Here is a 24271-nt window from a genome sequence, read left to right as displayed (position 1 = left end):
GAACCCCTGTTCTGCCCTCCGCGGCTCCGCACGACATGGTGCTCCTCTCTCTCTCTCTCTCTCTCTCTCACACACACACACACACACAAATAAATGAATAAAAATATAATTTTTAAAAAGATTCTTATAAGCCGGGCGTGGTAGTACACACCTGTAGTCCCAGCACTTGGGAGGCAGAGGCAGGCGGATCTCTGTGAGTTCAAAGCCAGCCTGGTCTACATAGTGAGTTCCAGGACAGCTTGGGCTACAGGGAGACCCTGTCTCAAAAAGACCAAAAAAAAAAAAAAAAAATTCTTATAAAACATGAATAACATAAAATGCACCATCTTAAATGTTCTTAAGTGTCCAATCCAGTGGTATTATATTCATATTAAGTGTGAACAGTACTCATTGCCAGGTATCACCCATCTTTAATCCCAGCACTTTGGAGCCTGAGGTAGGTGGATTACTGTGAGATTGAGACCAGTCTAGCATTGTCTACATGCCAGTTCCAGGCCAGCTGGGGTTACACATAATGCGACCCTGTCTCAAAAAAACAAACAAACAAAAAAACTAGCCATCACCACCATCCATTTCCAGAACTCTATCTTTCAAAACTAAAACTGTTCCCATTGAACACTGGGCCTCCATTCTTCCCTCTTCCTTGCAACTATCATTTCATTTTCTTCAAGACATGGACTTTTGTCTTAAGACAGGGTCTCACTATGTAACCCCAGCTGACCTGGAACTCACTATGTAGAAACAGGCTGGTCTCAAATTCACAGGGATCTGCCTGCCTCTGCCTCTCAAGCGCTAGTATTTAAAGCCACGTGATACCACCATGCCTGGCAAGGCACAGACTTTTTAAGTGCAAAACTGCAAAATTCTCTCTCATGCACGTAATCCAGGCTCTTGAGACAAGCTTTCCTGGGGAGAAAGCCATTCTCTGTTCCCTAGGATGAACCCCATCCTGCTTCCTCCTGTTCTCATCTTTTCAACTTTATCATCCTTGTCTCAAGACCAGACCACTAAATGAGGAGGAGTAACTTGGTTGGAATGTAAGGACCTAGAGGCCGTCTCACCCTCAGCCGTCCCGTTTCTATCAACTCTGCATCTTCCCACTCCAGGAGGGACTCCAGTGAATTCCACCCTCCACACAGCTGTCTGCTGACACAGGAACCTTCAAACTCATGAGGCAAAATGCCCTGTAACTGTTTTCTTCAACCAGAAAACCCTGAACATGTTCATGATTTAGTCCTTCACCTCTTATTCCTGAGCCATCCTTCACCCTCCTCATCCAAAGAACTTGCGATGAACTTGCGTCCTTTGGATGGACTTCCAACTATGGCTGATTAAGAAGCTCAGCAAGTCATCCATCCCCCAAAGTACAACCATAACGCTGGACAAAATGGACCAGAACAATCATCTTGACACTCTGAGAACAGATCCAAGGTACACATCAGTTATACATGAAAAATGACCAAACATTTCATACTGTTAAGAGTTAATATACCTAGAAGATGTGGCAAGTGTATGCACATTGAACACCTAAGCTCAAAATACACAAAATGAAGCTGATACCTCAGTGATAGCCCAGGTGAAGAAGAGAAGGAGAAAGTTACCATCTCTTCATCACTCAACTTGGGTCCCTACCTTATTCTGCACAGATAGACCACATTCATCCTGACATTACTGTGATCACGTGTTTATCGGTTTGGCTCATCCAGAGCCTCTATTCCTGTGATATGCCAAGCATAACACTTTTTTCTGTATTCTCCGCACATATAGAAGTTATTTTTGTACCTCATAAGTGAATAGCATTCCAGGCAGAGGAGGAGGAGCAAAAGACAGCTTGCTATAGTCTAGGGATTGAAGGTCTCAAATATCTTCAGTGTGTTTTCTGAATTGAGTTCCTTGAAGTACTAGTTTGATGCTCCAGGTTTACCTGCTCCTTTCTCAGATGTTCTCAATGTGCACTGAATTTGAATTGACTCATTGGATGCTTTAGTTACTATTTGTTGCTGTGATAAAACATGACCAAAACAACCTGGGGAGAAAAGAGTTTATTTCCGTTTACCACTCCCAGGTCACAGTCCATCACCAAAGGAAGTCAGGACAGGAACTCAAGGTAGGAACCTGGAGGCAGGAACTGAAGTGGAGATCTTAGAGGAATGCTATTTGCTGACTTGTTCAGCTACTTTTTTCACACATCCCAGCTCACCTGCCCATGGATGGCACTGCCCATAGTGGCTGGGCTTCCTACATCAATTAGCAATCAAGAAAATGCCTACAGACATATCCACAGGCCAATCTGCTAGAGGCAATTTGAGATGCTCTCTTCCCAGGTGACTCTAGTTTGCATCAAGTTGACAAAACTAACCAGCACACTGGATTTAAATTCAATGATATTTAGCCAGAATTCCTTTAATATCTTGAGTAAAGCCTTCTCAGAACAGTGTGGGAAGATGTTGGGCACAGTGTGGGATAGCCACAGGGTTGGGTGGGAGATGGAAGAGGGAAGTCATGGCAGAGCTGAAAGAACTGGTTTAAATGTGAAGAATTTTAAATTTTACTCTGCCTTCCACAAAAGCCACTGAAAGATTTTAGACAAGGGCATAACCTTACCTAATTTGCATTTTATGGAGATCCTCCTGGCTGGCAAGTCCGGCTGGAGGCAGAGGAATCAGCTGGGAGGTGGTGTCAGCAACCCAGGAAATCACTGTGAAAGCCTGGGTTAAGGAGATGGCAACAGGAACAGGGAAGAGGCTAAATTAGAGAACATACTCAGAAAGCAGAATTGATAGGGTTGTGACAAACTACAACTCAGAGTGATAAGAGGGTGAGGTGTCTTTGAAGGCTTCTTGAAAGCTTCCAGGTTTTCTGACTTAGACAATTGGCAGGTGAGGTTGACATTCACTTTGATGGGGAGGAGAGGGACACAGTGGGAAGGAAGGTTGGAGTTCCCAGGAAAGTCCCCTGGAAATTGAGATGCAGGGCTCAGGAAGAGCATTTGGCTAGATGTAAAGAGTTGAGAGTCACTGGAGTATTGGCTTGATTGTGTCTCAGGTTTGAATGAGGCTCCTCAGGGTGAGACAGACCAGGAATAGCTGGATCATGTTAAGAGATAAACGGTAGATAAGAACAGCTCAATAGAAGAGACAGAGCAGTATAAATAAAACCAGAAAGGATGCTCTCAGGAAGCCAAGGTGGGAAAGAAGACAATTTGAGCAACTTGATATCCAATGCTAGAAAATTAGAAGAAAAAAAAAAAAAAAAAAAGAAAAGGGACAAGACCCTCAGTTTCTTTGGTAGATCTTTCAGCAGCATCTAATGAGTTGATCTTAGTTTTTCCTCCTCTGACCTACTGAAAATATATATATATATAGAAAGGGGAGTATCTATTGAATTTGAGAATTTGATGGTAATTGCTAAGCTTAGGAGCACAATTTCAGGGGAGTGGTGGGCTTGGGTGGGGCTGTTTGAAGAATAGTGAGCCAGATTGTTGTGGTTTGAATTGGACAGCCACCATCAGGAAGTGTGGGTAGGGAGTGCCCAGGACTCTTTCAAGGAGCTTAGCTCTGAAAAGAGATCCTGGCCTGTGAGCCACCAGGCAGAAATTAAAGGGGTAGAAGTCTTCAGAGAGGCTATTTTCCTGAAGTTGGTATATGCCTCAGAAGTGTGAGAAAGTGTGATTATATGCAAAGATGAAACAATACGTTTGTAGTGCGGCAGGAAAACAGGTGACATAGGTGAGGACCACTGCAATAAGCCCAGCAATTTATTATTTTAGTTTCTTCACCATCAATTATCCCCAAGGCATAATTTTCAGAGAAATGCACTACACTGGGTAGAGAACACTTTTACATATTTTTGTAGTATATCAGATGTGGTAGGTATCCCTACATCTTAAAATTCTTTTTTTGGGAGGGAAAGGGGTAGGCATATGCCATGGCATTCATGTGGATGTCAGATGTCAGTTTATGGGGCTGCTTATTTCCTTCCACCATGTGGGTCCAGGGATTAAACTCAGGTTTGCCAGGCTTGGGGTCAATCCCTTACCTGCTGAACCATCTCACTGTCCCAGTTGTTTAATTTGTTAAATCCTTCCATGATCCAAAGCAATGTCACTCTGTTGTTTACAGGGAATAAAACTAGAGTCCAACTTTCAGAATGGGGCTCAAATCTCAGTCTCTAGCTGCCCTCTCTAGCCAGGCTGCTGTGCCAACTTGTCCACAAACCTGTCTTGCTCATTCTGCCTTTGCCCTGTTCCTGCCGCACCCTGGTATGACCCCCTCCTTACAGATATGGAGACTGAGAAGAAAATTCCAGCCTGTCACCAGTTCCTTTGGATCTGCCTTCCACTTACCTCCTACTGCAGGGTTGCAGCGTGGCTCACTATCCTCAACTCTTTCCGGTTTGTAGAACAAGAAAGTGCTTTGCTGCCCTGCCTCCAGACATCCACCCTAGACTTAACTACTGCCTGGAATACTCTTTTCTTAGCATTTGAGGCCACTGGCTCCTGTTTATCCTACAGGTCTTAGCCCAAATGCCACCCCACTCATTTGATGAAAACAGATCAAGCACACCATTAGGAACAAACACAATATACTTATGCCCTCCAAAGCCCTGGGAAGTGTACTTACTTTATTCATCATCCTTTCTCTTTCCTCCAACAAAACAGAAGCTCCACCAGGGCTAGAGACATCCTTCCTTCCCTCATGTCTAGTACAGCGCTTTAGAAAAATGCTTCATGAATAGATGAATAAACAGCTTTTCTAGTTTTCAAAACCTGGTTTAAATAGCACCTCTGTAGTGAACACAAATAATAGTTCATACATATTGAGTGCTTACTTTGTTCCAGCTGTTACATATACTGTATTATTTAATGAGTCGCCTCCACTTACCTCCCATAAATCATACAGTAGTTATAATCCAGACCACACACTCTGAAGTCACCAGTTAGTCTCTTGTTTGGTTGTTTAGTTTGGTTTTGAGGTTTATCTTTTTTTTTTTTTTTTTTTTTTTTTTTTTTGAAAAGTGTATTGCCTGCATGTATTATAAGTACATCACTATGTAGACCAGGCTGGCCTCGAACTCACAGAGCTCTGCCTGCCTCTGCCTCCCAAGTGCTGGGATTAAAGATGTGCACCACCACGCCCGGCCTTATTTATCTTTTTGCTGTTTTGTTTTTGCTTTTTATTTTGTTTATTGACTTTACTTTTTTTTTTTTTTTTCCAGTGCTGGGGACTGAACTCAGGGCCTTGCACACAGCAGAGGAGCACTCCATCACCGAGCACCCTTTACTTTGTTCTTTTGTATATCACATGCATCACTCTTTTTGCTCCAATGAAATGAGTGTTCCTCCACAGCCCAATGCTAAAACACCTCAAGCGGTGGAGCTCGAAAACTACATCAAAAGTTGTCTTTATTACATCAAAGACAAGCACAGTGTGACATCAGAGTAGCGAAAATGGATTTTGTTCAGTGACCATCAACAGGAGAAAAAGCAGAGTTCGTTCAGACTGATAAGGAACTGTGTTTTGTTTTGTTTTGTTTTGTTTTGTTTTAAAGAGAAAGTGAAGGAGTAGGGACTGAGGAATGCGACAGGGGCCCCAGCAGTCAGGGAAGTGAAATATTAAAGTGTGGAGGGAGCTAGTCTGTGAGAAACCCATCTAGGTTTGCTAGCTGTTGCTGGTGGAATTCAGGCTTGTACCCTCCCACAGGGGCTGGGAGATGGCGCCCTGTGGTTGGTAGGGTGTTGGCTAGAACAAACAAATTCTTTTGCAGCCTGGAGTTTTCACAGTCAAGCATTTTAAGGGAAACTAGGCTGTGGCCTTGAATTGATACAAACTATGTCAGCATTTGTTCAAATTTTCACAGGTCAAGGCTGAGACCCAGCAGAGAATCAAGCTCAGAGGAGCCTGATTAGGGTTTGATCGAGAAGAGAATCTTGGACTGGAGAGCTAGATGGCTCAGCAATTAAGAGCATTGGTTGCTCTTACAGAGGACCTGAGGTTGATTCCCAGCACTGATAAACCATCCACGACTCCAGTTCCAGGAGATCCAAAGCCCTCTTTCAGTCTCTGTGGAAATGGCACAGATGGGTACACTAACATACATGTAGGCAAAATATTCATACATATATAAATAAATAAATTTAAAAGAAGGGAATCTTGGTCAATTAAAAACTTCAAACAGAAAATCCAGCCCAATTTGCGAGTAGACAAACCCTCATTTAATTGTAAAGACAGCAATCACAACTATAACATGCTGGTTTGAGCTTTGAGGTATTTGATATACACAGTTCAATCTCCCCATTTTCCACAAGAATTTGCTAGAATCTTAACTTTCTAGAAAAGATAATCTGATCTGTCAGAAATGCCTACAAAATCCAAGTTATCTCATACTGGGAAGTCATAAGAAAGGGCTCCTAGCATTAACTTTTGAAATGTCTACTTTGCAGTGTTGTGGAGTGCCATGCAGCATAGACAGAGACTTCAGGAGTCCCTTTTTACAGCTCCTCCAAAACTCATGGAGGTCCTTCTGCAATTTGGAAAATTATTGTGCATTTCACTTCCAGCTTCAAGGACCACCTACTCAAGGTTTGAGGCTCAGATCAAAAGGAGCACTCCTATCCTCCAAGGAGTCCTCCCATCATTGTAAAAGATGACATCAGGTTGTCCGCTGTTTTATACCATAAGGATGGCCCTCACCAAGCTGGCAGTAAACCCAGAGTCCCTGAGAGCCCTTCACCAGCACTCTAACCCTGAGAGGCACAAGAGTCATTCTTGAAGTCCTCACAGCCTCTGAGCACATACATCTATGAGTGATTTTCTTTCTGGGTTCCACCCTAGAGCAGATGTGTGCAATCAGGAAAATGTCACCCAGCCTGTCTGACCCCACCTGACTCTTGATCTGGACGCTTCAGTCCTATTGGGTGTATTTCCTAGGGGAGAGCTTCTCTTATTAGAGAGGGTGGTGGTGTTTTTTAACCCTGGATCTAGAGTCACTAACGCTTGTTAGCCACCATGTGGGTGATGGGAATTCCACCTGGGTCTTCTATTAGAGCAGTCAGTACACTTAACCGCTGAGCCATCTCTCCAGCCCAGAGGCTGTTTTTCTTAAGTAGATCTTAAACTGCACATCCCCAGCTGTTCAATGCTGTAGAATCTGGGCGACACAGTGTTTGACCAAAGACTCTTTTTCAGCTTCTTCTGTGGTCAGGGAAGTAACTGGATGCCATGGTTCTAATATCACATTTTCCATTCCAGCCTTGAAGTTCTTTCCCTGATAGCTTGGCAATGATCTTTTTTTTTTTTTTTTTTTTTGGTTTTTGGAAGGCAGGGTCCCCCTGTAGCCCCCGCTTCCCGGAATTATGTAGACTAGGCCCAGGCTGGCTTTGAACCCACAGAGACCCCCCTGCCTCTGCCTCCCGATGGCAATGATTTTTTTTTTTTTTTTTTTTTTGGTTTTTGGAAGGCAGGGTCCCCCTGTAGCCCCCGCTTCCCGGAATTATGTAGACTAGGCCCAGGCTGGCTTTGAACCCACAGAGACCCCCCTGCCTCTGCCTCCCGATGGCAATGATTTTTTTTTTTTTTTTTTTTTTGGTCTTTTTAAGAAGAGGCTTAAAAAGACCCCTTCTAAGACAGGTTTGCCATAGTTACCTGCACTTCCCATGACATATTAGAGTCCCTGTGAGTTAGGAGACACCCCCCACCCCCAATCTCCAGTGCCCCTGGTGTGAAACTTGTCTCCCTTTAAGTTAGAACTGCTGCGGACCAGCCACTATCAAGGTGGCCAAGATTTCTCAGAAGGCCAGTTTTTCAAAGCTCAGTGTACAACTTCCCAGACGGCATATTAAGGGAGAGGAGAGGAAACAAAACGCTTTAAGATCTTGCAGGGCTGGTTTTCGGAGAAAGACCTCACAAATTTAGATTCCGACATTATGGGTGAGACTGCAGCGTTGCGACACCATGTCGGTGGATCATTCATCAGCTGAGAAGATAATGTAAAATATGCCACTACCTGATTTTGTTCGCTGGTTTAGTAAATCAGGACTAACCCGTACCCCAATTAAAAAAAAAAAAACCAAAAAACTCATTCTGTTCCAATTTCTTGGAGATCCTGGTTCAGGGTCCTGCAGAGGAGGTCAGAATGAAAACCTGGTTTGGAAGGTCGGATTTAGGCTGCAGGAATTCGGGGACTGGCTCTGGCGCCGGGACGACGCAGGCCTGACCTGAAAGCAGCTGGAGGGCGGGCACCAGGCAGCCTCGCGCCACCCGGAGGACAGCGTGGGCGGAGCGTGGTGGGCGTGGGCAGCGTGAGGGGCGGGGCCGCAGCGAGAAGGGCGGGCTCAGGCGAGCGCGGCCGCTGGGAAGGAAATGCGCCGGCAGGAGGAGTACGCTTGGTGTGGGGCGGAGTCATGCCCCGAACCGGAACTCCGTCGCCTACCGTGGCCGACTGCTGCTGAGCCGCGCTGAGCGGTGCGGATCCCGATGGACGTGTGGTGGAGGCGGGAGGGGCTGTGAGCCGTCCATGTGAGGTTTCCTTTCCCTTCGTTCCTCAGCTCATGCCTAAAAGCAGGTCGAAGCTTGGATTGGCCCCAGCATCTGGCCCCACAAGTACGCGGCCGCAAGGACGCCATTTCTCTCTGATCCCATCCGTTAGAGCTCCCTCTGCATACGCCTGTATGCACTGTTCTCCCCTGAGTGAAAAGTTAGTGTTCAAGGCCTGAGGATGTAGCTCAAGTTGGTAGAGAGCGCTTACCTAGCGTGCACAAAGCCCTGCATTCGGTCCCCAGCACTGCATAAACCAGGCATGATTGTGCATGTCATTAATCCCAGCTCTAGAGGGGGAGGCTGGAGGATCTGGAGTTCGAGGTCATCTTTACATAGCAAGTTCAGGGCCAGCCTGGGCTACATGAGACCCTGTCTCAAAGAAAAGTTGGTGTTTAAATGTTTCTGTGTTGATACTTTTGGAGAAAGGGCCTCTTATGCAACGAATGTCACTTTTCTGTAATCTCCTGAACTCTTGGTTTATACCTCCTAAATTTCGGGATAGGGGGAATGTCAACCTCATTCACATTAAACGCTCTGCAACCTGATTTTTGTGTCTCTTAAAGAGCCTTGACTCTGAAGCAGAACTTTTCAGGACTAGCAGTCTGCCAGGGCCCAGCCTCTAGATGCAGTCTGAATCAAGCCCACAGGCCGAATCAAGCTCACAGTCTAAATCAAGCCAGAATGAAGAGGAGGTCCCCTCCCTCCTGTGGGGATTGGATCCTGTGTTTCTAGCCTTTGCGAAACTCTACATCAGGGATATTCTGAAAATGAAGGAGTCCGGCCAAGTACCAGGTATGTGGCCAGTCAGCCTGGTGGATGCTCTGTGCTGCAGTCTGCCACCTCTTTTCCCAAAGCTGCAGAAAGCTGGAGCCTTAGGTCTTCCAGCAGAACCCTGCTGCAGGCTCAGAGTGACCTAGACTCAACCTTAGAAAGAGTGCATTTCTGTGCAAGCTTAAAAACAATTTTTTTGTGTGTGACAAGGTCTCCCTGTAACCCCAGCTGGCCTCGAATTCTCTATGTAGACCAGGCTGTCCTTAGTCTCACCCAGCCTCTGCCTCTGCCTCTGCCTCTGCCTCTGCCTCTGCCTCTGCCTCTCAGGTGCTGAGATTAAAGGCATGTGCTACTGCCCAGCTGTAAATATATATATATTCTTTTAATTAAGTAGAAGTTAGGGGAGTAACCCTCACACTGAAGTTTTTTCTTTTTTCCAAATTTAGCATAACCAGAAGTAAGCCTGACACTTGGGAGGTGAAAACAGAGATGATCAGGGATTCAAGGGCAGCCTGGGCTACTCTGTGCTTAAGACATTTCATATTTTAAAAATACTTGTTTCTTTTCTTTGGGCCTGCTCTTGGGTGGAAAGGTCACTGAACTAGGCAGGCTGAGGTCTTGTTCTGCCACCTGTCTCCCCTGGGATGTGACTGACTCTGCAAAGCCTAGTTTTCCTCTGTAAAAATGGGTATAACCAATGCCTGATCTCTGGTGGGGGTACAGGAGGTGGGGAGGTGGGGGGTGGGGAGGTGTTGGTTTGGGTTAGAGTTAAATCAGTCAATATAATAGTCCTGGGAGGAAGGACCTCTGGCTTGTTACCTGTGTAATGACATCAGCTGCGGGCAGTGGGTGGGCCCTTGAACAGCAGCAAAATAGCTAAGTGTTGGACAGGGAAAGTTTCAAACATATATTTTAAATTTGTTTGTGTGTATGTGTTTGTGGTATATGTACATGTTCATGTGGGTATGGGCATGCCTGTATGCCTTGCAGGTGTTTACCTGGGTAGCTCTCCAACTTTACTTTTGTTTGGGGGAGTTGATTTGGGGGTTTGTTTTCTTAAAGATTTGTTTTTATTTTATGTGTATGTGTGTTTTGCCTGCATGTATGTGAGTGTACCACATGTATTCCTGGTGCCTAAGGAGACCAGAGGAGGTTATAAGCCACCATGCTGGGAACCAAACTCAGGTCCTCTGGAAGAACAAGTGTTCTTAACTGCTGAGCCATCTCTCCACCCTCTCCAGTTGTATTTTTTGTGGCATCCAGGACTTTTATGTGAGTGCTGGAGATCTGAACTCAGTCCCTCCTGCTTATGCAAAAGGCACTTTACTAATTGAGCCATCTTCCTAGCCCCAATTTTTTCCTTATTATTAGTGGATTGGTTACCAGAGACATGCTTATCCTATCATTTGTTATATCAGAAGTATAGCAAATAGGTTAGAATAATTTGAGTAGCTGTGGCAGCCTTCAGGTGTTTAATACTGGGCTATATGTGAAGTTTGGTTAAATTCTTTGCTATTTTGTGACGGTTTCCAGTCAAGGACCTTCTGAATAGGTAGCTAAGAGTCAAAAGAAGTCAAGAATCTCAAGTTTTAACCCACAGTTTTAATGAGATGAGGTTTTATGGAGTTTTCATTTTATATACAAACATATTTAGATGACCTTCCCCTTAAGCTTTTTGTACAGTTTTTTTTTCTGTTATTTCCTACTTATTGTTTGACGTGGTCTGATTTTGTGTGTGTGTGTGTGTGTGTGCCTTGGAAAGCAGCCAGCCTCCTCCTGAGTTTTCCTGAACAATCTGGTGTTCTTCAGTAGCCTATCTTCATAGGAAAAAAATTATTGATACCAAATGCCAGCCCTGCTTAAAGATTTATGGGTGAGCAAGCAAGTAGCAGGGACATCCTAGGGGCTTAACTCATCCTTGTGGGCAAAGGACATGGTGATGTGTTAAAAGGAAGCCAGTGAAGGGACTGGGGAAGATGGCTCTACAGTTGTGTGGGTTCCATTCCCAGCTACATGGCAGCTAATGACCATCAGTAACTCTAGTTGCAGGGAATCCAACACCCTCACTGTCTACCAAGGGCACTACATGCACATGCTGCACTTACAGGCAGGCAAAACATTCATACACATAAAACAGCCCTCTGGATATAGAGACAGGAAGGTCAGGAGTTTAAGGTCATTCTTCCCCAGCTACGTAGTAAGATGTAAGGGCTAACTAACCATGTTTACATGAATGACACCCTGTCTTTAAAAACAAAACACAAAATAAACAAAAGCAATCAATCAAACAAAAAAGGTAATACTTGTGATTACATAAATTTAGAGATATTTAAATGGAAAAGAATATCTGAAACGAATTAATAAAGGTTAATAGAAAAAAAATGACAAAACAAGAAACTAGAGTGTTCTACAGTAAAGAATGTGTTTGCCCTTTGTCTTTGGTCCTAGGCAGTAACCTCTAAATCTTTGGAATTTCCTGAGTGATTGGAGTGTCTTTGTTATTGGTGGTGGCCCCTTGAACCACACCTCAGTTTATGCTAATGATGTATTTACACTAGACTTCCTGTTTCTAGCTGGGTCTTTACTCAAAAGACCAAACTTATGAATTGAGGGCTGGGTTTTAGAGCCAGGTCATGTAAATGCCTGATCTCTCCTGAAGGTTGAAGTCATTCTTTCATTCATTCAAAAATTGGTCATGCCTGTATTATGAAGGTCCATTAGAACCCTGGAAGCTTTGACTTAAATGCGTCTCCCTAGTTAGCATATTGTGTCAGAGGATGTTTCGTGAGATCTTGGAACTTTAACATCTGAACCCTCTGATGGAAGCTGCTCAGATGGGAAACAGGCTTTCAGCCAAGAGTAGTATTTACTTACGCGCCTCAGCAGATTCACATCCAAAGATTGAGCCCCAAGCTCAGCGATGCCTTGCTTTTTTTATATATCCTTCCTTAGTTTTTCCTCACTTTTAGTCTCTTTGTCTCCCTTACTTGGTAATATACATTAAAAAAATATTTTTATTTTTAAATTTTTATTTTATGTGTATAAGTGTTTTGCAAGCATGTATATATAAGTGCACCCGTGTATGCAAGGTCCACAGAGACCAGAAGATGGGGTCAGATCCCCTGGAACTGAAGTTACAGGCGGTTGTTAGCTGCCATGTGGCCATCTGTGTGCTGGGATTTGAACCCAGGTCCTCTTCAGCAGCCAGTACTCTTAACCAGTAAGCCATCTCTCCAGCCCCTGCGTGTTTTGGTTGAGTGTTCTACACAGTGTTGTGACAGGATTACAAATTTGACATGTTAAGAGACAAATAGTTCTATAGTGAAGGTACTAAAGAGAACGACAGGCATATAGTTTTAAAATGTTTTCATTTCTTACATTCATATTTTTACATACTTGGCTAAAAAATCGATTCAATTGATAACCAAATGACAGCTATTGGGAGCAAGGTGCAACCTTGAGCATATATTTTGATCTCTGACAAATATTAGTCCATGAGTTTAGAATTCACAGCCCCCATTTGTGGAAAGTAAACCAGAGAGAGACAAAGAAAGTGCATATTGACTCTCACTCTATTTTATACTCTAAAGATAAAAATTCCCTTTGAAAGGAAAGACTGGAAGAGACAGCTCAGTGGTTAAGAGCACTAGCTCACCCACATGGCAGCTAGTATCCATCTGTAACTTCAGTTCTAGGGGATCTGACGCTTTCTTCTGGGCTCCGTGGGCTTTGCACAACACAGGTGCACTTACATAAATGCAGGCAAAACACTCATAAAATATAAATAAATAAATAAACAAACAAATAAATAATGTTTTAGCCATGTGTGGTGGTGCTTGTCTTTAATCCCAGCACTCAGGAGGCAAAGGCAGGTGCATCTCTGTGAGCTTGAGGCCAGCCTGGTCTACATAGTGATTTCCAGGTCAGCTGGAAGGGAGACCCTGTCTCAAAAAAAAGTAAAGAAGATTTCTTTCTTTTTCCTCTGGGTGTAATCCAAGTAATTTCTTAAAAATGAAAAACAGGAGACAGGCGTGATGGGGGCACACCTTGAGTTCCAGTATTAGGAGGCAGAGGTAGGTGAGATAAAGGCCAGCCTGGTCTATATAACAAGTTCCAGGTCAGCTGGGGCTACAGGGAGACCCTATTTCAAAAAGACACAAATCAATGTTTTTTTTTTAAAGAAAAGACAGTACATTTCATTTATATTTCCCACAGTTCCTCCTCACCTTACTCTGTACTGTCTCTTCATTTAGCTGGTCCTAGTTCGTGCCCTTTATTATAAAACTATAATTACACGTGGTACCTTCCTGATTTTAGCAAATTATCAAACCGAAGGAGTCACAGAAACACCCAGCTTTATAACAGGCAGGATCAGAGGATCCCAACAAAACTTGAAGCTCGTAACTGAAGTGATAGCAGTCTTGAGGAGATTGTGCCCTCAGCCCGTGAAATTTAACCTAACTGGGTTGTTAGATTTGCATTGTAACATACTGTCTCCAAAAATCTGTGAATTTAGGATTTGACTAGTAAAAATGTAAAGTTTGTGGTGACGGTGATATTTAGGTGGTTGATAATATTTAGGTAGTTTTGTTTGTTCTTTTGAAGAAGTCTTTTTTTGTAGAGGATATTGAGACAGGGTCACCTTCTGTAGCCCTGGCTAGCCTGATACTATGTAGAACAGGCTGCCTTTGACTTGATCTTCCTACCTTTGCCTACTGAGTGCTGGGATTACAAGCATGATACTGTGCCTGGCATAAAACAGTATTTTCTAAAGATTTATTTTCATTTACTTATGTGTGTGTGTGTGAATGTGTGCCATGTGTGAGGTTCTCTTGGAGATCAGAAGAGGGTGTTAGATCCCCTGGAGTTATAGGTTATCTGTGAGCCACTATATGTGGGTGCTGGGAACCAAACCTCAGGTTCTCAAAGAGCAGAAAGTGCTCTTAACCGCTGAACCATCTCTTTAACCCCCACAATCTATTTTTAATAACAACTTACAGCAGTGGTCTTTGTTTTCAGTATCTTGATTATGTCAAACTTTTTGTTTGTTTTGTTTTGTTTGTTTCTTGAACCAAAATCTACCTGGCCTTGAACCTGCAATTTGTCTCCATCAGCCTCCTGAGTACTAGGATTACGACTCTGTGCCACCACACCCAGCTATTATGTCAGAATTTAATGGGTTAAATAATAACTGTGTGCAAGGAGAAGTTGTCTTGGTTTTTCCTCTGCTTTTACACCACAAATAATACAAAACTTCTGTGCCCCTAATTGATACAGGGCTTTTCTCCACCTTCAAACAAGTGATCATTGCTGCAGTGTACACCAACTGGGTGTCCTCTAATTTGCTTCACTTTGAAGCATCTACCTGAGATGGTGCCAGATTCCACAAGTTGAGGGTTCAACACCCCATATCACATACTACCCTCTTACATCTGATGCTAGTCACAAGCCCTAGATTGTTTTTACTGGTGCCTTTGACCAACTGGCTATAACTCAGGATTCCTACAACCTCTTCATGTTTAGCTAATTTGCTTCAGTGGCTCACAGAACTCAGAGATAACACATTTACCAGTTTATTGATTATAAAGGATATCACAAAAGATGCCAATGAAGGTGTCTAGGGCGAGGTGTAATAAAAGTGGCACTGAGCTTCCATGCCCTCTCCCAGTGTGCAGCCCTCCAGGAGACTCCACATCTTCAGCTATCTGAAAGTGCCCAGAATCCTGTCTTTCTTTGTGAATTCCTTCCTCCAGGGTATGCACCACCCCTCTGGAATGAATAGAGCCCCATGGCTTACTATCTGACAAGGCAGATAATTCTTTGTAGCCAGCTAAAAATAGGAGAAAAGTAGAGTTTTTATGGTCAGACTTGGGAAAGGAGTTATAAACCAGGAATCATGGATAAAAACCAAAATAAGGATAATAATAACAAATATATATCATAATATCACAATAGCAAATTGTGCTGGAAAGCTTTAGTTGTCAACTTGGCAGACCTGGGTAGAGGGAGGGTCATTTGGGGAATTGCCTCCATTGTACTGGCCTATGGCCATGTCTATGGGGTATTTTGATTTTTGAGTGATGTGTGAGGGCCCAGGCCAGGGGAGCAAGCCAGTAAGCACTGTTCCTCCATGGCCTGTGCTTCAGTTCCTGCCTCCAGGTTCCTGCCTTGGGCTTCCTGATGAACTGTGACCCAGGAGATGTAAGATAAAATAAATTCTTCCTCCGCAAGTTGGTAGTGTTTTGTCACAGAGGTTGAAAAGAAAGTAGAACACAAATCTTTTGGGTTTTTTGTTTTTTTTGAGACAGGGTCTCACTATGTGGCCCTGGCTGGCTTCGTACTTGTTATGTAGACCAGGCTGGCCTCAATCTCACAGAGACCTGCCAGCCTCTGTCTCCTGAGTGCTGGAATTAAAAACATGTGCCACCATGTGCAGTCAACATGCAACATTTATTCAGGTACAGTGAAGCAGCAGCAGCAGCACACTGTCGACTTCCCTTATCTGTAGGTTCCTCATCTGAAAATTGAACCAATAGCAGATTGAAAATATTTGGCCAGCAATATTTGTGTATATACTATACATGTCATACTATTTTTTCCTTGTCATCCTGCCCTAAACAATAGTATAATCATTTATGTAGTATTTACATGTGTAGATATTACAAGTCACCTAGAGATGCTTTAAAATATTTGGGATCATGTGGATAGGTTACATGTGAATACTATGGCCTTTTACATGGGGGACTTGTGAGCATCCTCAGATTATGTCTGAAGAAGGTTCTAGAACAATCCTCCAAGGATGACTATAGATGACTATATTCATAACAATATTAAATGAATCTGTTTAAAAAATACTAGATTAAAAAAATGTTAATGCTATCAAGCTTCAATAAGAGCAATTATAACATCAGAAAATAACAGTTAAACTAAAAAGAAAGCCAACAAAAGTACTTTTCACTTTTGTTTCTTGAGACAGTCTCCTACAGAAGTTCTTTTGAAGAAAGAAAACAGACAGGTGTCTTGCTGGGATTGTGGATGTTCAGGGACAGTGGCTTAAAATCTGATCAAACTTGACTACGACTTTGGATCCCTGCATCCTCCCAGCTTGGCTTTCCTCTTCTTGGGAGCCTGAGCACACAGGGGTTCTTGTATGTATCACAAATACCTTGGATCTCTGAGGCTGGACAGGTGGCTCAGCAGTTAAGAACACTGACTGCTCTTGCAGAGTATCTGTGTTCAGTTCCCAGCTCCCACATGATGGCTAACAACTATCCATAACTCCAGTTCTAGGGGGTCCAATGCCCTCTTCTGCCCTCCACAGGCATCGCAGGACATAGGTGCATTTACATGCAGGCAAAACACTCATATACATAAAGTAAAAATAAATTAAAAAAAAAATTATTAAAAAAAATTCCTTGGATCTCCAAGCCTCTGTGGAGTAGAAGGAGCAGCAGGCTGCTTGGAAAGGGCCCTTCCATGAGCTTGGCTTGTAAACCAGTGTGTATCTGTTTGATCCTTTGCTTTTCTTAGCTCACTAAGACTTTTTTCTCAGTGGACAGAGTTGCCTTCCAGTCCCCTTGAGCTCAAGAAGAGAGCTCATTGTGATGGAAGGAAGTGACCCTCTTAATTCTCTTTCCATGGTTTAAGCCATCTTTTTTGCAAGGGCTGAGCTGCTCACTCTGGTTCATGTTTCCATGCACTTTGAGAGTTTCTTCTGTGTTTCTAAGCAGTACATTTCCTTCTCAATCAGTTTTCGCAGATTTTTTTCCAATGCAAACCATCTGTCTGTCTGTCTGTGTCCTCTGTTGTTCTGTGATGCCTTTAAGATTTTCTTTGCATGAGTCCTTTGGGATTGGGCCTGAAAGCGAGCTGTTGTTGGTCCACAAAGTAGAAATTTATGAGGCCCATATTTAATCTTTTTTCAAGGAAGTATATTATGTTCTTAAGTGAAAACCTGTTCAGATTTTATTGTTGCTGAATACAGAATTTATAAAGTGGGAGGAAAGGTATCTTGGGGACATTGTATATTGGTCCAGTGTTCCCACTGCCTTTGGAAAAATAGACTTCATCCCAGACCAAGCACCTTTGGTCCAGCTCTCCTTTCCATCTTAAATGTTGTAACATTTCAGCTGTTTTCTGTTGGTCCATATTGTCCCCGATCAGCTTATGTGTTCTTGAATGGGAGCATTCTTTTAAGAGTGACAACAAGCCTCTTTTGGAAATGGCATTGTGACCTGGGCTCCTTCTCTCATGGAGCCTTGCCATTGTCAGCTCATGGACAGCACCCCACCCCCACCCTCCAGTCGCCCCATCCACCATATCATCTTTAGAAGCACACCCTGAATGAAGAAAGACCAGATTTGGGCTAAATTTGCTATGTTTCTTTCTCAAAGCCACATCTACCTTCCTAGTATCCCTCTGGCAGACTTAGGTTCAGGAGCTTTTTAATACAATCAGCTCATCCCAAGTCACCCTGTCTGCAAGGGAATTTAGAGAACCATCCATCAGCAGTGGTCAGTTGGAGGTCCAGGCCATAGGTCCCTTAATGGTGTGGAATCCACAGGCTCTGAGTAGGCATGGTGCTTAGGGAAGAGTGGCCATATGCCTGAAGGAATCATGGTTTCTTTATTTATAGTCCATATATTTATTTACAAAGGAAAAGGCCATTTGAAAGCATTTATATGGGGCTGAAGAGATGGCTAGCAGTTAAGAGCCCTTGGTACTCTTATAGAGGACCTGAGTTCACTTCCCAGCACCCACATCAGGTGATTCACCTGTAACCACCTGTAACTCCAGCTCCAGGGGATCTGATGCCCTCTTCTTGTCTCTGAGGGTACCTGCACTCATATGAGCGTACACACACACACACACACACACACACAAATATATAAAGAAATAAAAGAGAAATTTTAAAAAAATGGATATCCCCCCCCCAAAAAAAAAAGTTAAAGATGAAGCCATATATATCTCCTGCATCTGAAAGTAAAGAATCCAGCCATGGTGGGACAGTAAATATCACAGGAACAAGGCTTAGGCTGACACAAGGACCTCAGGTGAACTGTGAAACTGGGAGGGAGGCTCTTCCCACAACTCTGGGACTGCAAGTTGGAGTTAAGAATTCATGTTTTCTAGAAACCCCATGCCTGCATCCCCAGGTCAGAAAAAGGTGCTGGGAGTCAATGGCAATTGGTTTCTCATGTTTCTCCTCTAGCATAAATTTGCCTTCCAGCATCTGTAGCCTGGGCTTTGGAAACAGTCTTTTAAGAAGTGTGAGTTGTAGCCTGTTGACCCCAGTGGACAGCATCTCTATCAGCTCTTCCTCACCAGGTCATAGAAAAGATGATCAGTTTCTTAGAAAAGCTCTGGTCTGAAAGCATAGTTTCCTTTTCTCTTTCCTTTGCCCAGTCACTCAAATGCCGTCATGTCACATGTCACGCTCACAAGAGGAGAATGAATTAACCAAATCTAGTTGGGTAACCTGGCTTTTACTTTACAACACTAGCGTGGGTTTCTCTAAAACCCAGTTTTCTACTTCTGCCCCTTGAGGAAAAAGACCTCTAAATTTCTTGGAGTCTGTCCATTGCCAAGGACTGACTCTTAAGGCTGAAATTTCAGCACACAGCATGCCACTGATTTTTTTGTTACCCTACCTCCAAAAGACATTTAATGATGCAGAAAATGTGATCATATACTATATAAATGACTTTCTCTTGATTTTAGGTATATTTTTTTACAATGGGCATCCAATAAAACGGGTAGATGTCATGGGAACTGTCATTGGAGTGAGAGAAGGAGAAGCTTTCTACAGTTACGGAGGTAAGCAGTTGTGCCCAAAACTGAGTTTGTATGGAAGGACCTCACAAAGCTGGAATTGAATTACCCTGGCTTCTTTGAGCTGCTAGGGGCCTTCACAGAACCTAGTGCTCTGTGGCAAGGCTCTTGGAGCCCCATAACTGGACTAAGTGAAAAGAGGCCAGAGGTAAGAATGATACTGCTAAGTTCTGTGAAGAGCTGCAGCTGGGGAAAGAGGAGGTGGAAGAATTAAGTACTGAGGTATAGGGTCACTGGTGGTCAAGGAAGACACCCGACACTTGCAGTGTAACTGCATAGCTATGGGCGACTATGTGCTGATAGCAATCCCTTTAAATAGATAGAATTTATATCCAGAACAATGTGGGGGGAGGGAGAACCTTTTTTGTTACTTAAAGGGATAAATATCCATTATCAGACTTGCTGGTTCCCCATGATGAAACCTAAATACAGAACTTCCCTATTTTGGACACCAGAGAATTGCCAGAAGGTGCTTTTAGTGGGTGGGTCTTGCTCTTTCATGTTTGATGAAAGCATTTTAATACGTTGCATTAGTTGTGCAACTCCCAAGATTCTCTGCAGTTAGGAGGCCATGCTAGATGCTTGTTGGGAAGATTAACCTTGAATTCTAGACCTTTGCTCTGATTGACATTGCCCCTTTTTGTGGTGGTGTCTGGGATTTGTAGTCTTGTACTTGGGGAAAGACAGGAGTCGAACTTTGTGACCAAGAACATTGTATTGACACTATAGGCATGGTTATTTGTAAAGTAATGCATTTCTTCAACATTTGTCTATTTTCCTGAAGATGATTATCCTTGTGCTTATAAAATAACATGTGAGTAAAGAAATCTCCCCCTCTGCTTTTTCAGAGAGAGAGAGAGAGAGAGAGAGAGAGCGTGCTTTTTAATCTGCAGTAGATCATTTTGTCAGCAGTCCCTATACTGATTTTCCCTACTTTATTTTATCGAGGACACTGGTCCTGCCTTTCTCCAGGACAGCTCAACAATCATGTAGCTAAGCTCCTACCGTCTACCCAGCTGTAAGCAGGTTATCTATAACAGTGCTTCTCTCCAAGTCCCCGTGATGACATAATAGCGTCTTCTGGTTACAAAGCGCTTTTTACATTCATCATTTCACATCATTCTCCGCATTTTGTTTTGAAGCGGGAAGGACAAACACTGCCATTTTGTAGTAACTCACTCACTCAAGGGCTCTGCTGGGAGAGCCCTGTAGGTCGGATCCAGCAGAAGACTGTTAACTGGCCCCAGGGTGCTCTGCTGTCTGCCTAGAGCTCAGAATAGGTTTTCTCTCCCACATCCACTTTCTTCTCCAGCTTCCCACCCCCAAATCATCTGGATTTGATGTTTTTCAGATCAAATAAATGAGGCTGTTGGGGTTTTCAGTCCTGGCCTTAGAACTGGGCCAGATTTAGCCTGTGACATAAAGGGACTTCACTTAACTCATGAAAACATTTAAGGTGATATGTTTGGCTCTGCCCAAAGCTTTTCCCTCTGAGTGGGTGTCGTGAGAGCATGGCACATGTGTGGGCTGCGGGAAAATGGCAATATGGAAGTAATTAAGAACAGAAACGCTTTTGCATTTCAATTCTTGTGTGGCCTGGTGGAGTGGAGAGCCATTTTTCTCCCTGCTGTCTGCAGGCCCAGCTTGGCTCTTGAAGTCTTGGGTGCTTCTCCCCCTGACTTACCTCAGGCCTGTGTTGGGATGCTTCTGCCTGCACGGACTCATCCCAACATCAAGTTGGGGAGGATGTGGTACTGTTCTACAAGGATGCTTCTCGTCCACGCCACTCAACAGCAGGCCTCAGGGACCATGCTACATTATCAGCTGAGAGAGATTATAGGCCAGGGAAGGCAGCGTTGGTAGAGGTACCCACAGTGTACAGAGCTCCTGGCTGTGACTTGAGCTCAGAGAAGACTCTCAGGAGGCTCCAGTTAAGACCAGGATGACTTCACAGTTCCTAGAACAGATGTTCATGTGTTAAGTAGTTTTGCTTCCGTTATAAATTAACACTTGTAGCCAGCTGTGGTGGCTGATGCCAGTAATCCCAGCACACAGGAGACTGAAGCAGAGGATTGCTGCAAGTTTGAGGCTAGCCAAGGCTACATAGTGAGTTCCAGGCTAGTCTAGGCTACAGACTAAGACTCTGTCTCTTTTTGTTTTTTAATTTGACACATTGAATGTGAGCTCCTTTCTCCATACCCTGAAAGATTCTGTTATTGGCATTTCTTAAAATCATTTCTGTCAAATTGTACTGTTCAGTGTTTCTAGATAGGTGTAATTTCTAAAATACATGAGATTTGCGTTTTACAGTGCAATATGTGTGTCTAGGATTTCATTATAGATGTTAATCTCATGTACTGTGTTATAATTTACTTAACCAATTGCGTATTTATAAACATCTAGGCTATTCCCACAGTGTTACAAGCGGTACTTCAGTGAACAGCCTTGTTGAGATGTATTCATCTGCACACTGGTTCTGTTTCCTTCTTCGGGATCATTTACCAGAAATAATTGCACAGTCAAAAGATATGTACATTTCAAAATCTCATGCATGGTTCCAAACTTGCTCTTTAGAAATTTGGTGCTGATTTGCACACCCTCTAGTACACTTATGAGAGCGTCAGGATTTTGTTGTTTGTTTTTGTGCTGGGATTGAACCCAGAGCATCATGCATGCCCCACAAGTGCTCTACTACTAAACTATATCCTCACCATGGGAGTCAATACTTTGTCAATCTAGCAGTTGAGAAATTCTTTAAATTTGATTTTTTTTTTTGTCATAGAGGCATTTATTTATTGACCATTTTCCATGTTTGTGGTCTTGGTTTTTTTCTTATTAGTCCATGTAAGCTCTTTATATGTTAAAGCAGTAACTATTATTTGGAAACCTGCTTTCTATTATTAGTTTTTAGGTCAACAAATATATCAGACTTTTAAAAATGAATTATTAATTTCAGATTCTGCTTTAAACAAAGTCTCTCTTCACTGGACGTGGTAGTGGATGCCTTTAATCCCAGCAGTTGGGAGGCAGAGGCAAGCAGATTTCTGTGAGATTGAGGGCAGCCTGATTGACATAGTGAGTTAGTTCCAGGCCACCTGGGGCTACAGGGATACCTTGTTGGGTTTTGTTTTTGTTTTTTTTTTTTGTCTTTTTGAAGCAGGGCCTCCCTGTAGCCCCAGCTGTCCTGGAACTCACTATGTAGACCAGGCTGGCCTTGAACTCACAGAGATCTGCCTGCCTCTGCCTCCCAAGTGCTGGGATTAAAGGCGTGCACCACCACGCCTGGCAGGGATACCTTGTTTAAAAAAAAAAAAGTCTCCCCTTCTTATCTCTAAGCCCAGGGTTAAAAGTATTTGCTATATCTTCTTTTCATCTTTAGTTTACCTGTCTTCTATTTAACAAAATGAAGCCCATCTAGAATTTATTTTACTGTAAGGAATAGTGTAGGCTGCTTCTTCCAACAGAGATTTCAGCCAACTCTAACATTTTTGCCTTATAGTCTATGCTGCATAGGTCTTTACAGCAGTGTACTTGGTATTATTTTGCTTTGTTTTTCATAATTATGAGGTCCCTACTCTGCTTCCCAACCTGTATTCTGAGTTTGTTGGAACTGAACAAAGAGAAAATGCCTCCCCCAGCAAACATCTCCAAGGTCCTCTAAAGTCATAAATCTAAGCCCTAGGGGAATTGTTTGGGTTTGTTTTTTTTTTTTTCCACTAAAAATAAAATAAGCCAGACCCATCCTATTTTTGCACCCAGGGTATAATTATTTTCTGTTGTGAAAATAAAGCTGGGCCTTTCTGTGATGTGCTTGACTTTCCTTACATCCCCTGCAGAGGTCAGAACTGGGCTGAAGCCCTTTCACAGAGAAGGCCAGGCTGTCTTATATGGATAGTAGATGGAGTGCCACAGCCTCTGACCAGAGACAACATGGTATTATCTCTTTTGAGGGTGAAAGACAGGCAAGGATGTGGCCACCCACTGAGATTTTTTTTGCACCTAACTTCCTGAGGATGCAGTGTTACCAGGGTAGATGGGAGTCCTTAGTGTCCTCGAGATAGGGTAAGGGAAATGTTGGATGTCTCCATTGACTTTTGCACTGACATGCTCACAGGTAAGCTTCCTATACTGAAATGCACTGAGAGACAGCTTCTTAAGACAGAGAGAGGGTTCAGCAAGGGAGTTGCCCCACCAGGGCAACTTTCACCAGGCGTGAGGGTGCTTGCCTTTAATTCCAGCACTCGGGAGGCAGAGGCGGGTGGATTTCTGTGAGATTGAAGCCAGCCTGGTCCACATGGCGAGTTCCAGACCAGCTGGGGCTACAGGAAGACCCCATCTAAAAACAAAACAGATGCCGTCTTTCAGTATGGCTGAATGCAGTGATGACATGTGGATTGGCCAGCGAAACCCAAATCTCTCATCTGCCCGTCTGCACTTCTCTTGTAGTGGATGATGCCACTGGAGTTATAAACTGCATCTGTTGGAAAAAGTTGAACAATAATGAGTCTTTATCAGGTAATTTTATTTGCCTCATTACTTTGGTTTTCAGGTAAAAAAGTAGCAAGGTAAGCTCATCAGAACAACTGCTGAAGCGTTTCTATACCCATCCTCTGGTGAACTGCATTGATGGACATGATGTGCTGAACCCAGAGCTGTGGCTGCTCTGAAAACTGAGGCAGCAGTGGAGAAGGCAGTTCCTTCTTCCTCTTAGCTCTTTGGTTCCCACTTCTTCCTAAGCATGGGAAATGGGGAAAGATTCCTGGAAGTTTCTGCAGTACGTGTTTTCATTGCCAATTATTTTGTACGTCAAGATGTTTTAGTCTGATTGCCCATCTGGTCAGAATCCTTAGCCAAAGAATTTGAAGATTGCCCCCCTGCTGCACACACACACACATAGTTGCCCTCAGTGTCTATGCTACACAATCTAGATTTCCTGAAATCTTTAATATGTTCAAACAAATAACGGGAATTCAAAGGTTGTTAAGATAGGATTCTTAGCCGGGTGTGGTGGTACACGCCTTTGATCCCAGCACTGGGGAGGCAGAGGCAGGTGGATCTCTGTGAGTTCAAGGCCAGCCTGGTCTACATAGTGAGTTCCAGGACAGGTGGGGCTACAGGGAGACCCTGTCTCA

General features: G+C 43.5%; 1 protein-coding gene across 11 annotated transcripts in view; it reads left to right on the top strand.

Annotated features, from left to right (window-relative positions):
- Nucleotides 1–8349: 8349 nt before the first annotated feature.
- Stn1 (STN1 subunit of CST complex) overlaps nucleotides 8350–24271 on the top strand; it is a 38643-nt gene continuing 22721 nt past the window's right edge. For 2 of the 11 annotated variants that reach the window (XM_017801248.2, XM_029569645.1), the window contains exons 1-4: nucleotides 8376–8600; nucleotides 9101–9329; nucleotides 19029–19124; nucleotides 23586–23654. In XM_017801248.2, the coding sequence (XP_017656737.1) occupies nucleotides 9161–9329; nucleotides 19029–19124; nucleotides 23586–23654 (334 nt within the window). In that variant the 5' untranslated portion in view covers nucleotides 8376–8600; nucleotides 9101–9160. Of the gene's footprint in view, nucleotides 8601–8674; nucleotides 8695–9100; nucleotides 9330–19028; nucleotides 19125–23585; nucleotides 23655–24271 lie in introns of those variants that run through there. The other 9 variants (XM_029569648.1, XM_029569653.1, XM_029569646.1 and 6 more) reach the window with 9 other exon arrangements.

The sequence above is a fragment of the Nannospalax galili genome, unplaced genomic scaffold, assembly GCF_000622305.1.
Source record: "Nannospalax galili isolate Female #2095 unplaced genomic scaffold, S.galili_v1.0 scaffold161, whole genome shotgun sequence".
NCBI classification, from domain to species: Eukaryota; Metazoa; Chordata; class Mammalia; order Rodentia; family Spalacidae; genus Nannospalax; species Nannospalax galili.
Note: the sequence above shows the minus strand (reverse complement) of the source record. Positions and strands in the feature narration are given on the sequence as shown.